At 39.4% G+C, this 14,767-nt stretch overlaps 1 protein-coding gene across 1 annotated transcript; it reads left to right on the forward strand.

The window, feature by feature from the left end:
* Positions 1-273: 273 nt before the first annotated feature.
* Positions 274-11,842, forward strand: LOC113501769 (ubiquitin-protein ligase E3C). The gene is made up of 21 exons (XM_026883006.1): positions 274-456; positions 555-682; positions 1,163-1,366; positions 1,570-1,689; positions 1,951-2,074; positions 2,430-2,583; positions 2,850-3,073; positions 3,319-3,700; positions 3,969-4,237; positions 4,574-4,830; positions 5,270-5,468; positions 6,239-6,353; positions 6,520-6,638; positions 6,710-6,821; positions 6,992-7,124; positions 7,399-7,611; positions 9,016-9,110; positions 9,336-9,496; positions 9,871-10,001; positions 10,339-10,507; positions 11,222-11,842. The coding sequence occupies exons 2-20, from the start codon at positions 557-559 to the stop codon at positions 10,504-10,506; spliced, it is 3,306 nt and encodes a 1,101-aa protein (XP_026738807.1). The 5' UTR covers positions 274-456; positions 555-556; the 3' UTR covers position 10,507; positions 11,222-11,842.
* The last annotated feature ends 2,925 nt before the right edge of the window (positions 11,843-14,767 follow it).

Genomic DNA, 14,767 nt, shown 5'->3' on the forward strand with positions numbered 1-14,767 from the left:
ACCAAATTTCATACCCGAATTTCGAGCAAACATAGGTTTCTATTGCTCCAAATTGACACCGCAGTGTTTATAGCGTCTACATGAAATCTAATCATTCCAACCTTACTGTGCTTCTCAATCACAGTAGAAAAGCAAGAATCAATAACCTTTTAAAATAATTCTGAAAAATAAAAACGAAATTTTTCAGAATTATCCCATGAAATCAACCCCTCCTGTTAAGTGATTATTTAAAATCATGGGCAACAAAAAATATGGCAATTACATGGTAACACTTAATTTGTTTGCTGTCAATGCTGAAATGATACTTTTTAGTCATTGCGTATGTATGAAGAAAACCAATAAAAAGTTGCATTTTATCAGTTTGATGTGATTTTAATAGAGTGAATTAAATTCGTATAATTATATTATGTACTTGTTTATTTATATAATATAAATAGTTGTTTGAATTTATTTAAGGTAAGCGTAGCTAAGAATTTGTATGGTATTCTTCAGCTGATTATTGTTTACAAAATGTTTTTAGAGAATATTTTTAAAGGGTTTAAATATCATTTTAGATATGTATTCGTTCGAGGGGGACTTCAGGCGCAAGCCCCAGCAGAACCTGGCGGGTGCGAGCGCACAACGACAAACGGACAGGGACACTTTGATACTCCAGTCACAACAACAAAGACAAAAAAGAGAGGTTAAACTTATGATTTCATTATTCTCTTACTTTCACTTTAATTTGTCATAACTATTCAATGTAATGTACAGTCATAATTATACAGATTGTCTTGAAGTGTCATGTGTAGCTGTTGAATGTTATGTAAAGTAAATGAGCACTTTCTCACAACATTTAAAGGAATTAACTTGAAAAGTCATATTATTTAAACTACTATTTGTCTATTACAACCCTTGGTGTATGTTCCAAATATCAGCTGTATGACCATACATTTGCAATTTTTATATTTCTATTATCATGATTTTGTCAAGTCATTTAATGATCTAGTAACCATGACTCAGCTTATTTGAATGTTTCAGTTAACTTGCAAAATTTTGTAATGTTCAAAAATATCACAGGTCATAATTTACTTCTAAGTGTTTTGAGACTGTAGAATTAAGTCACACATTCTCAATACATCTTGTTATTATCTGTATTAAAATATATGTTTTTAATATACAGGAGCACAGGAAACGTTTGAACAGCACAGTAAAAATCCAAGCCTATGTTAGAAGTTACTTGACTAGGAAACATTGTAAACAAAATGAGAGGGACCAATTTGATAGCCTTTTTCCAAGAGTCAACCCTGATGACCAGCTTATGCTGAGCTCCCTTGTCGCTAAAATACTGTTCTTTTATGATGACCAACAGGATTTATCTAGATTGGTAAGAATAATATTAATTTCTATTTTGATATAACATGTTTGACTAATATCCTATGCTACTCTTCCTTATATTCAGAGAATTTATATAAGTTACTCTTATCAGTGAGTTTTATCAGTCAAAATAAACAAAATAGATACTAGCATAATATTATTATTAAGTTTTAATGTGTTTAATGTGTTACATTGTATGTTGCAATATTGTAGGTTGCCATTTCACAACTTCTACTAAAACAATGGAAGAAATTGTATCAAATTTGTGGAGTATGTGTTCAAATCAGAAGATTGTTGGCTCTTCATCTGCGACTATTGAGAGATAATACTGAGGTTTGTTCTAAATTTACTTTTCTACTACTAGACTAAGTATTGAAGTACAAATAAGGTAAAAAGGAAATTTCATACGAAAAATGTAATTTCAAAATAAGATATATTTTCAGATTATTTTTTTATCAATCATCTGTATTCAAAATTAGTTTTTGCCCATAGAAGTTTGGCAAAGTACAACATAAGATGCACTTTAAAGTTTAAATGTATTTTTTCCTCTATCGTTTTAAATGGACAGAGATTAAAATGTTAATTTTGTTACAGGTACCTTTGGCAGTACCTTTGCGAATGTTTGAAGTGTTTACATCCACCAATTCCTCTGAAGATGTCATTAATTGTGATGAAGCTTTGATTGTTGGCAACACATTCTTATATCTTGTTAAAAGAGGTATGTATAAAAATTACCCACCCTTTATATATTGTGACACATTATTTTGATCATGTTCAAATCAACCATCCATAGGCAGCAAGTAGTACCTATGTGACTTTTTATATGTTCACAAACATATTCACAATATAAATACACACTTATACATGCCTTGAATGATTGTGAAACCCAGGGGGATTAAAGTCATATCCGCATAGACACCTAGAGTCTGAACTTGACCTTCGCTGGGTTGCTCCTGTGACCCATCGCGACGGTAGCGTGGTCACCTTTGTTATTCATATTTACGTGCCATAAACAAAAGTTTTCGGACTAATGTTTATGTGTTTACTAATAATGTATACATTCTGTTTTTCAGGTTATTTCCAGGATCTATGTAACCTTATGTGCCAGAAGACTCCGCCGCTATACGGGCCATCACCGAACCCGCCGACGCCTCTCAGCGGCGCCTTACTAGACCTTATACAGCGACCACTTAATCTCACCTCGCGAGTAAATATTCCACATTACAAGTGAGTCTTGGCTATTTTTAAATATATTTACAACCTAAAGAAATACTGCGATAGTATGTAGTCACGTAAAATTAAAAAGACGAAAAGTTTACGAAGGACTGAACATACTGAAGGGATTGTATGAGTAAATATTATTAAAAGGAATTTCGAATACCGGGTTCAATTTCATGACGTCCTGACGTTCATATTTTTTGTATTATTTTTGTAGTCGCATTTACACATTTACCACGAAAAACATTCTTAATAAGTACTTATCTGGTTCACAGTAACTGCGTAATGACAGAGTTCGCGTCAGCATTCCTGTGCAAGCCTTACCCGGAGCCCGTGGAGATGTATATAATACCGGCGCTGTCGTACGATGCCAACAAGAAGTTCCCGTTCCTAGCGCTAATACAGGCCCTCAGCGACGAGTCCACCTTCCCTAGTAAATCTCTCACAAATGACTCGTGGCTGCTGCATTCTGTACTATCGTTGGAACCTCCTGATTTTGGTATGACTGGTCATTTATTTTGGTTCTTACAATATTCTTTATCTACTTATGGATGAACTTTCGAGTCATTATTTATTTTGTGTCGTTTTACTCACGCGTATCTATCGGGATAATCCGGAGTCCTTAAGCATGGGCTAACATGGCGTAATCTAGTCGGGTTATTCCAATAAATAGGCGTAAGTAAACCTTTCATAAATAAATATACATTTTTTCGATAAATATAACTAATTTTTTTTTTGTTTCAGTAAACATCGTAAAAAACTTGGACAACACAAGACTGCCAAAAAATTCAATTGTTATAGACTATTTTAAAATTATAGCTAAGTTAACTGTTAATGTTTGTAATAAGCAGATAAGTTACGAGTATGAGGACTCTTTGTATAGTCAGGAGACGGTGGCCGCTAAGGATGATGACAGTGACAGTGAACACGAACCGAATCCTACGTCAGTGAGGGAACAGACATTACTAACACGGTGTATTGAGCTCCTTAATGACCCAGACCGCTGTGTCATGGCCGCCTGCTCCCAGATCACGGATGCAGACCTTAGTGAAGAGTTCCTCGATAGTGTATCTCAAATATGTCACAATTTACTGCTGAGTCACAGAATGGCGTTGCATAAGTACAGGCAAGTTAATATTTTACTTCGCTGTGTACATAATCAATAAGTGGTATATGACATGTGTACAGTCAGCAAAATCGTCGGTTGATACAATTTGATGTACAAAATGCCAGTATTTTCAGTGCCAAATAGAAGGCGTCATGTCTATTTTGTAAACTAGTACCACAACAAATTCAATAAGTTCGCTCATTGAATTTGATTGTGTATTGTTGTATCTCAAAACTGGATCGACTTATGTTACCAAGTCATGAGCCAACATTACCCTTTTTTTCAGATTGTTGTACACACTAGCGTTCAAGCCGACATTCGTCCGCGGGCTGTGGGTGTGGGTGTCGGGCATGTCGCAGCTGTCGTCGTTCGGCGGGCCGGCCACGCCGCTGCTGGGCGCGCTGTCCCGCGGGCTGGGCGCGGACGCCTACTCGCTCAACATGCACCGCCTGCTGGCGCCGCTCGCCGTCTTCTGTGCACTGTTCTCACTGCTCATCGGCACGCTACACGATACCGAGTTCTTCCGGGATCCTAATGATGAAGCTAATATCAGTAGTAAGTTTTTTTTCAACTGTGATTAAAAATATTCAGTACCAAACTAGGTATTGATTATTTTATGTAATTAAGCTTGTTGTTGAAAGTTACTTATTCTTAGTATGCATCTAGTTTCAATATTTTTCTTCGTTCCATGTCTCAGCAATTATTATACAAATCTTTTTGGTGATCCTAGCGTTGTAAAGTGTTTTTAAATGCAAGAATTTCGAAAAACCCGTGTCAATACTTTCAATAAGTACTCTTATGTCAAAGTGACAAGGTTGCTTGTTACAATTATATGTGATAACCTGTGTCTGATTAATTCAGAACTAATGTGTTTATGGACATTGTGTGCAGTGGGCGTGTCAAACTCAGACGTGGATCTGAGCGGGCTCAGCGCGGGCGGCGGCCCCGAGACGGGCCCCGTGGCGCAGGCCTTCGCGTGGGGCGAGCTGGGCGCGCTGTGCCGCACGCTGCGCGGCGTGTGCCTGGCGCTGGTGGAGCTGGCCTACCCCGACGCGCGCCCCGCCGTGCCCGGACACTACCGCGGGAAGGTTCCCGCGGACAGCCGCGCGCAGCATGCGCATCCCGCCGCCTGGTCGCATCTGTTCAAGGTGGCCACTATTGATACACAAATGGACTTTATTATAGGCTGTTGATGGTTTTTTTATATGAAAGGTGACAACCTGAAACTTTAGGTTATTTGACTAAATCTTTTTGATTTAAAATCGCGTGTGACTTCATATACCAGTACGCTTTTTATTAGCAAGTCATGTTTTTAACGCCCACTACCAAAATTAAGTGCTTTTTATTTTCATTACTTTTCGATGATGAAAAATACGTACCCAATATTTTTTGGAAATCTGTCTGTCGGACTACCTTTTTTTATACTACGTTAATACGTATTCTTTTTAATACCCTATTATGATCGGATTGCATTATTTATATTTGTGAAATTTAAGAATTTTAATATCTTTTTTGATTGTCATTCCAACAATTAGAAGTTAGCAATTCTGTATCCCCCATTGCTAATACTGTGAGTGTTGTCGCCAGGTGTGCACAGTGTTGCTGCGCGCGCTGTACGCGCGTGACGGGCGGCTGTCGTTCCTGGGCGCGGGCGCGTGGCCGGCGCCGGGCGCGGTGCCGGACGGCGGCGCCGCCGTGTCGCTGGTGGCGGGCGAGCGCGCGCGCCCCGCCACGCGCCACCTCAGGAGGCCGCCCAACATCTCCGCCGCGCTCGCGCTCTCGCTAGGTAACTGCGTCATGTCATGTTGATAAAACAACTAGCATTATAGTTACCGGCACGGATCTTGAGCGCTGACCTTCACCTGCGCAGAAGTGATTTTTTGGGTCCCCTTTGCGGCATGAAGAGAGGCGTGGGGCGGATAAAGTGCAGTGATAGGCCCGCAGCGCATCGCGTCATAGCCGTCACGCGTGATTGGTTGAAATTCGTTTTTGCTGCAGTTGCATGCTTCACAAGACGTCGAGTACGCACAATTGATTGGCGTTTTATATTATGATGCGCAAAGCGATCCCCACTCTTCCGCCGAGCGCTCAAGATCCATACCGGTAACTATACTACTCCCTCCTTTTTACTTTTTGCCCACTTTTTTATACTTGGACGATATGGACTTTTGCAACGCAATTTTCAAGTGAACTTCCCGATAAGCCAGCAAGATGAAATTTTTAGGGTAGCTTTAAACCCAATGACAATGCAATTTACAGCTATAAAAACGGCGAGATTTCGACAAAATTTGATCGAGGGACATTTAAAAACGTATGTTTGATGTATGATTTTCTAAATCTATCAATTTTTATTTTTAGTCACTTCTGTTGCCATTATTTGTGTTTTATGGCTTCATATATTTGTACGTATTGGGATGAAATTATTGAAAAATAACTAGATAATTTACTTACCATTAAATTAAACAACACAGGTTTGGGAATTAACTAGTTTTACACCTTATTTTGAACTCAAAGAAAATAAACAAAAGTGAATAGAACACAACAATTTATTTCCAGACGATGGACCACCTTTAACAATAAAAGAGCTGAGAACAGTGATGATTCTCAGAGAGATCCCGTTCGTTGTGCCATTCTCTACGCGAGTACTCATCTTCCAGGGACTACTGGCGAGGTAATTACTTTACTGTTTTTGGTTAAACAGATTAAAAATATTTATTCCAAAAATGTAAGTATTGCAATTCTCAAAATTACAGTCATATTACTTATACATAATTATTGTAATTGTTGCCTATGTATTTTGATTTTGTTCACCAATATGATATATTTTTTTTTTTCAGAGAAAAACAAGATCATTTCTATGAAATGACGAACTTCAACGAGGGTCCCTCAATAAACATCAGTGTTCGACGGACGCATTTATACGAAGACGCATTTGATAAGCTTAGTCCAGATAACGGTAAATATATTTAACATTTTTAAATTACTCGCACTGACTATGTTCCTTTAAAATATTTGTTTTATTTGTAGAGCCAGATTTGAAGCTAAAACTCAGAGTACAATTGGTGAACCAGGCGGGCGCTGAAGAGGCTGGCGTGGATGGTGGAGGTCTATTTAGAGAATTTATATCGGAACTTATCAAGTAAGACATAATACCTACTAATACTTTGATATATTCAAAGAAGGCATTTAAATTCAAATAAATATATATCAATAAGTGATTATCGTTGTTGATGTTAATCACACAATACAAAGCATAATGATTTTATGCAGTTCTATGCAAATAATAATATCGAATTTGTATGGTTTTAGGTCAGCTTTCGACCCCAACAGAGGTCTGTTCCGATTGACCATAGACAACATGCTGTACCCAAACCCCGCGGTGCATTTGTTGTATGACGACTTCCCCATGCATTACTACTTCGTCGGCAGAATGTTAGGCAAGGTAATTTTTTTTTCCTTTTTTCCTGGTGTATTATATACGTTCCGTTCGATGCGCACCTCCTATTTATGGTATTTAAATTCTTCGCATTAATAAGTCACATACATAAAACTCAGACTCAGAGCAAGCATTCGAGGATCACACAAATGCTTGTCCTACGCGGGCATCAAATCCGCGACAAGACTCGTACTGAGGGTTTGGCGTGGTGACATCAATCTAGTGCAAAGACGGAGTCACCATATGGTGTTTGTATGTTGTTGTGTCGTGTGCGGGGCAGGCGCTGTACGAGAGCCTGCTGGTGGAGCTGCCGCTGGCGGAGTTCTTCCTGGGCAAGCTGTGCGGCGGCGGCGAGGCCGACGTGCACGCGCTGGCGTCGCTGGACCCCGCGCTGCACCGCGGCCTGCTGCTGCTGCGCGCGCACCCGCGCCGCGCCGTCGCAGACCTCGGCCTCGACTTCACGCTGCTCACCGACGAGCTGGGCGAGCAGAGGGTACGGACACATATACTCTATTTGTTTAGGTACTTAACTAAAGGTAAACAATCTTCGTGTGTCCTATTGTCTAAAAACTCAGATTAAAAATAAAACTTGACTAAAAACAAACGTAAAACAACAATAAAAATTACCAAATGAAATATACTACTGAAATATATCAGTTGTATATTTATTTAATATGTGTTTGTATAAAAAGACACACCAAGATTGTTTCCCTTTAGTTAACTACCTAAAAATATGGAGTATAGTCTTATATTTAGTTTTATATTCATCAGTGACCTCTAACATCTATAACAGATGATTGAAAAAGCAGCCGTGATAGTTTTTCTAACTGAGTTTTATATTATGTTTAGGAAATAAAGAGCTCAAAATGATGGTCGTAGGTCACCGGTGACCGATAGGTTATATCGGTTTTTTTCTGAGGTGATTGTGATTTCAATCCACATCCTGTCCTCGTCTTGGATTGAAGTCATTAGCTTCGGAAACATTATATTTGAGGTTTGATATGACGGAGTCTCGCCAACTAAAGACACTTCAGGCCTCCTACATTTGCCTTACGTGTCCTCCACACGTAAGCGGATGCATCCGCAGATGGCATCGGCGGACGCGTCCGCCGACGTGTAGAGGGGGTGATTTGCTCGTCTGTGGTAGGTATTTGACGTCGGCAGACGCGTCCGGCACATATCCGTCGTTTGTCGGTTTTTGTGGCACAGATCAAAGGGATCTGGCGCGAGCGCCCGGCGCGAGTGAGTGGTCTGTCCACACGTCTGGCGACGCATCAATGTTCATCGGGAAGCGAATGAGAGTGCACGCGTGATATTAACCATTTATTTTTGCGTTGGCTTTCTTTCTCGTCTAAATGGCGAGCATAAAAACTTAGGATACATTCAAATTCCTGGAGATGTATCAAGCTGAAAATTTCCTGTGGAATCTTATAATAAATATCACAAAAATAAACATTTTGTAAGAACAAGAATCATTCATTTTATTTAACTGTAGGTAGTTAACAAATTGAGTTGAGTTTACTGTATGTCCTAAATAAGTAAATAGCTGCAGCAGGTACGGTCTCCATATCCATTTTGCGTGCATACGTGTTGCATCTGACGAGAACCAACACAGACTGATCGGCCAACATACGTGTGGACGGCTCGCAGAGATTCATCTGCGGATGCGTCCGCCGATGTCTGCAGACGCATCCGCCTACGTGTGGAGGTGGCATTAGCCAAACTCACGGGATCGCTCACACATGCTCTGCGCGATTTCGGCAAACCTTAGTTCTGACCTTAATATACCTACTATGAAATTAATTGTTCTTGAAAAATCACTCGTATTTTAGTATTTTCCGTATAGGTTTGTAAGTTAAACATTCTGATTAGAACATTTAATTTATTTTTGTTGCAGATAGAAGAATTAAAACCGGGAGGTGCAAACATTCCTGTGACTGCAGAAAATAGAATAGAATACATCCATCTAGTCGCTGATTATAAATTAAATAAGTGAGTAACAAATCTCAAACAATCAAATCTAAACCGAGCCACATACTGACATACACATTTAACTCAAACCAAACGAAGTTTTCTGCAAAGTGAATTTGAAAACTTTGCTCTTGTGTAAACAAGACAGCGAAGAGCGGTACCACGTTTCCACAACTGTAACAGCCTTACTTAACCCTAGATCAGTTCCTTTCCTAGATCACTCCTTAAAAGTAAAAATGTTTACAGACAAATCCGATCTCAATGCAACGCGTTCAAGCGCGGCCTGACGTCGGTGGTGAGCGCGGAGTGGCTGCGGATGTTCTCCTGCCGCGAGCTGCAGCTGCTCATCTCCGGGGCAGAGGTGCCCATCGACATCGACGACATGAGGCGGTATACGCAGTACGGAGGTGGGTCTACTTGATATTTAAGGTGAAGTTTACCGCTATAAACGTACAGTGAATTGAAATTTTGCCTGACGTCACTGGTTTGTACAATTATAGCTGCAAAGATACGTCACAACTTCAGACTCCGTTTATTGTTTTTATTTTGTGGTAGTGGCAAAATTTGTATATTTTGTTATTTGTCTAAACTTGTATCCTTGTACTGACAATTTCCTAGTTACTTATACGCGGTCTTTAAAATCTTATCAAATCTTAAATCAATAATTGCTCCGAGATCAAGTCTATTAGGTTAGCTACATAATATGTTTTTAGTCTTGCTGACAAAGACCACCATTTAACTATATCTCAGGAGGGTAATGGACATTACTTTGTCAATACAGGTGGTTTTACTGCGGCACATCCAACAGTGCAGTGCTTCTGGCGGGTCTTGCACAACTTCACCGACGACCAGAGAAGACAGCTGCTTAAGTTTGTCACCAGCTGTTCAAGACCGCCGCTACTTGGATTTAAGGTATACTAGAATATCTCTTTCATGTATCCAAAATTTTAGTAAGTTGCATAAATATCTTGAAAAGAAACCAAACTGTTTCCGAACACTCCCAAATTAATTCTGTACTGAATTTATTGATGTATTTTTCTAAGTTTAATAATTAACCTGTTCAGTTTGAGATGCATAAAACACATTATTTTATCCAAACCACTATCAGCTACTACTATACTACAAGAAAATCACGTTCCGATTGCCCCATAAAAATAGGCTTTGGTTGTTTTTTATATAGGCATTAGGACAAAATCCATTGTTATATTAACAAGACAATAGAAAATACTCATCAGCATGTATTTCTCAGGACCTGCAACCACCGTTCTGCATCCAATCAGCGGGTGCGTCCGACCGCCTTCCCTCATCATCGACCTGCATGAACCTCCTCAAGCTGCCGGAGTTCAACAACGAGGAGGTGCTGGCCGAGAAGCTGCTCTACGCCATACAAGCCGGCGCCGGCTTCGAACTTAGCTAGAGTGAGTAATATCTCTATTTAACACCCTACCTATACCTAGACTACTTAATCGGGTCTAAGAGGACGGCCCAGTCTTAGGTTGTCCAATTAATTGAAGTCGGCACAAAATGCATTCAATATCGTCTGTGGCAACACATACACGTATATTTCGTGACACATTGTGAGTAGTGGTGTATCACCGTTATATTAAATACACTACTGGGTCTAGGGTTGGTAAGCCCTGACCTAGCGATGGCCTAGTCATGAATAGGAATTTTCAAATACATGGAAAAGACATATCTTACCGACGAGTAACGCGACTTTCACTTGTCAATTTGAGCAATCGGTAAGTTTTAGCGATCGGAGAAATGTATCTATTGTACCAGGGGCCCAGGACAGTTGTCAGTGTGCAAGCGAGAGGTCTCGCTTGCACTAAAGCAATCGACTAGCTGTACATCTGACGTGTTTAGATTAGCGACGCTCTTACGCATAATGCACAGAGACCTCAGGTTCAGAGTCATAGGATATATTTATGGTGGTGGTGGGTCTATTAATAAATTCACCTCATTATGAACTCGCGTGATTCAACTCTTTAAATTCAACTTTATTATTATAATAATGAATTTAAATTACAGATTCATCCATCCATTATACAAACAAAAATTAATCCACCTTGCTATGCGACTGATTTACTCACAAAAGTGTCAATTTCAAACTATACCTTTATTATTTTCAGATATAATCACGAAGAACAAATATTAACGTAGTTTGTCTACTGAATATTTGGATAATTATATTATTAGTTTTATTTCCAACAATAGTTGTTCACTAGACGATACATTATAATTCGCATCATTGTGATAATGAAATGTCCTCAAATATTGAAAACTATTGTTCAAAGTGGTCTCTGTAAATAATGTTACCGTTAGTTATTTCACGAGTTCTAATGTGTTTAAGAAACATATCTTATGTATTCTAATGTACTCAACTTTTATTCACCTTAAATTATTTATTTATATCAATGACTCATTTCTTCTAAATTGGTATTATTATTTAATTTGTGGAACATATGGGCGTGTTGAAGTTCAATAATAAATGTTAGTGCAATGTTGTTAAATGTAAATAAAACAAAATATTGTATCGAATTTATACACTAGTTGGTCTAGATTAGGTACATGGGGATGTGTAAAAGAGAAATAATATTTTTATTTTATTGAAGTTTGTAAATGTCCGAATACGTGTGATGGCATCCCGTTGTCGCGCCAGTAGTGTGCAACCTTGTACAAAACTATTCAGTCGTGTCAAATTTGGGACTTTATATTTTAGTACCTATTGAATAAAGTTATCTGAATCTTGATTTATGTTTTATTATTTTTACTTCCATTGTTCAAACTCAACAATGTACCTTAAATTAAGTTTTATAGAAGATCACGAACAGAAAACACGAAGAGAGACGTTGCTTACAGCAGTGTCTAGTAAAAGTTTAATAGTGAAGCAGGTGTTAAGATAAAAGATAACAGTAGAGTTGTCGTCAGCGCTGGCCGGCGATGCGCGGCGTGATAAGCAGCGAGCAGCGACCACCGGCAAGAACACGTCACCGCGCAACCACGGAGCCCTAATATCAATTTTACAACTCGAAGCTACCTATGGCGCACACAATGCTTTGATTGACGCACGCCACTTTATTGATTGTCGTAATTTATATTACCGGAACATTGAATGCCACCTTTTTAAAGTCACAAGATTGATGCCCCCGTATACAAAATATTTTATTGCGGTTATATTGAAGATATTCCAATCCGTCATGTGTTGTTCCGACGAATGTTCATATTTATTCCACTATAGGATTTCTTTCTCTTAGATTGAACGGGCGATACGAATTCAATTAAAGATTGATTGCTACAATAAGTTTTACGTGACTTCCAACGTCGTATTTTCTTAAGTAGGTACAGTTGAAATCAAAATGCAATTTAGTGGAAGTCGATTGAAGCAGACTTTAAATGGAACACCGTTCAGAACAGTCATGACGTTGACGAAACATTCATCGTACTTGATCTTTTGTCGTGGTCTGTCAGTTGCCGTCCTATTAAGTGGTGAGTAACACGATTTTACATATTAAATTAGTTTTGTTTTTCGTTTATTTTCGGTGAATCTTTTTCACCGTAGTTATATCGCATTTCCGCGTGGTGCACATTAATAGAGAAGAGAGAATAACTCTGGCTGGTAGGAGCCCAGCACAATAGCTAGCACGACCCTCCGCCGTTTCCTGGGTAGAGACCTCTTTGCGGATATCCCTGGTAGGTAATAAAAGGGTGTTTTTACTCCAAGTTATATTTAACATGACAAATTATTTGTTGTCTGTCTTGTACTTGATGTGTGAAATTAGGTCGAATCGTAACACATTGGTATCGACTGTACTACCTCGTTAACGAGATATTATAGTTGGCTCATTTACCTCATTTTAAACACGTACCTGCACAATGTTTAATAAATTACACTTCTAATAAGTAACCGTGAACTTAGCTGTGGCCCATCAATAACGAGCATTATTGGCTTAGGTGCATTCATCGGCCCAGTATGGCCGCACTCGCCGCCATTACCGTTTTGACAGATGCAATCAATCAGACCTGATGAATGAGGTTCGCGAGTCGAGCCCGTGTGCGGTAGCCGCGCACACAAAAAACTATAAACTTCATTACCTACGCTTGCTTTGATTTTAAGACTATATTTAGACATGCTATTCTACCGTAAAAGGCTTAAGTTTCTCTTTCGAAGTAGTACCTACGCATTAAAACCTTAATTGTAAACGTGGGTTAAAGCTTGTTAGGGTATGTGCGAATTCTTACTTATTATTCGAGGAACATATTTTATTATTTAACGTATGTATTTATTTTTGAATATCTAAATACGAACATTTATACCCAGTTTTAAGTCGCAACCCTAATATCTCTATGTCTGCATCCGTCTTTGTCGTAGTTCTTGAAGATGAAGGATTGAGCTGACAGTCGGTGGCGTGAGTCACCTCGGGCCACCGCGTTCGGCTCATTCTCTGCCAATGAAAAGATTAAACGTCTGTCCGACAGCCGACTCCGACCTAATGTGAATTAAATTACCGCTCCATATATTACTCAATAGTCTGATTACTACAAGCAATCACTTATGCAATCATAAATGTTGTACGCATATTGCTAAGGACACAAATGACTAGAACGAAGTGATATAAATCGCAAGGCACCTACTAGGAAACGATCCCGGTGGATGCGTTATTACTTGTCTCGATAAAACCGGTAATTTGTATGAGTAACTCTACCTTGTTGGTCGCCAATACAATGTGTTCTCAAAACTACTGTTGCGAGTTGCGGTTCGTCACATTGTTAGTGTTCGATGCACTCGGGATTAACCTTAACGACTTTCAAAGACGGATAGGCTCCGTCATAAACGCTGGAGGCGAGCTGCGCCGGCACTTAGCAAGCAGGTCACGCATGCGCGTCCGTGCCGATTGTCGCGCGAATTCGACGGACGCCCATTTAATTTGCAACATTGTTCACCAAACTGCAACCATGGAAAGTTACGAAGTATTCGGGTACTGAATAAGAATTTATTGTAATTTTGACTTGCAAATTACCTGCTGGCTTTTGCAAAAGTCCGATGTATATTGCAATAGGAACTGACTCTTTTTTGATACAAATGAGTGTGAGTGCGACTTTGAAACTCAGCTTAATCATTGAAGCACCAACTAAATTGTAAAAAAAAATACGATTGTCGGATATTTCTTTTAACCAGGTAATGAATGAAGCATTTTGTGGATTACGACGATCTGAACTGGGCAAAAGTAGAGTCAATTACCATTAACGATATCTTAAGCCAGCTTAGTTATAAAACCAAGAACTTGGCACGTTTTAATAAAACGTCAGCACTCGGCGTCTTTTAACAAATAAAAAGATGAGACGGCTTAATTGTATTGTAAATGTGACGTTCACTGAAATAATGGCATCAAATGTCACACAAAGGCTGACAAGTGGACAATACGACGCGGGTGGTCGGGCCGCGGACATTGTGCGACTGATATACTTCTCGGAAGGTCACTGCGGTGCCTCCAGGCCGGGCCGGGCCACTCCGGCTAGAAGCTTGCCCTCGGCCGCTCGCTACGGCCTATAATTACGTATGCGGAACTCTTCGCTGACTCCGCATATGAGGAAGGCCTCGAAGGTAACCGACGGACAACCCTAATGATTGTTAGGAACGTTCCGGGAAATATTTATTGAGTAATGTCTAACAGAAA

This window comes from Trichoplusia ni, chromosome 16, assembly GCF_003590095.1.
Source record: "Trichoplusia ni isolate ovarian cell line Hi5 chromosome 16, tn1, whole genome shotgun sequence".
Lineage (NCBI taxonomy): Eukaryota > Metazoa > Arthropoda > Insecta > Lepidoptera > Noctuidae > Trichoplusia > Trichoplusia ni.

Bases quoted from the DNA above. Each gene is read 5' to 3' on its own strand.
- LOC113501769 (XM_026883006.1), top strand. From the start codon at position 557: ATGTATTCGTTCGAGGGGGACTTCAGGCGCAAGCCCCAGCAGAACCTG. The intron at 7,612-9,015 runs GTACGGACACAT...TTTTTGTTGCAG, and splicing joins ACGAGCTGGGCGAGCAGAGG to ATAGAAGAATTAAAACCGGG. The intron at 9,111-9,335 runs GTGAGTAACAAA...AAATGTTTACAG, and splicing joins GCTGATTATAAATTAAATAA to ACAAATCCGATCTCAATGCA.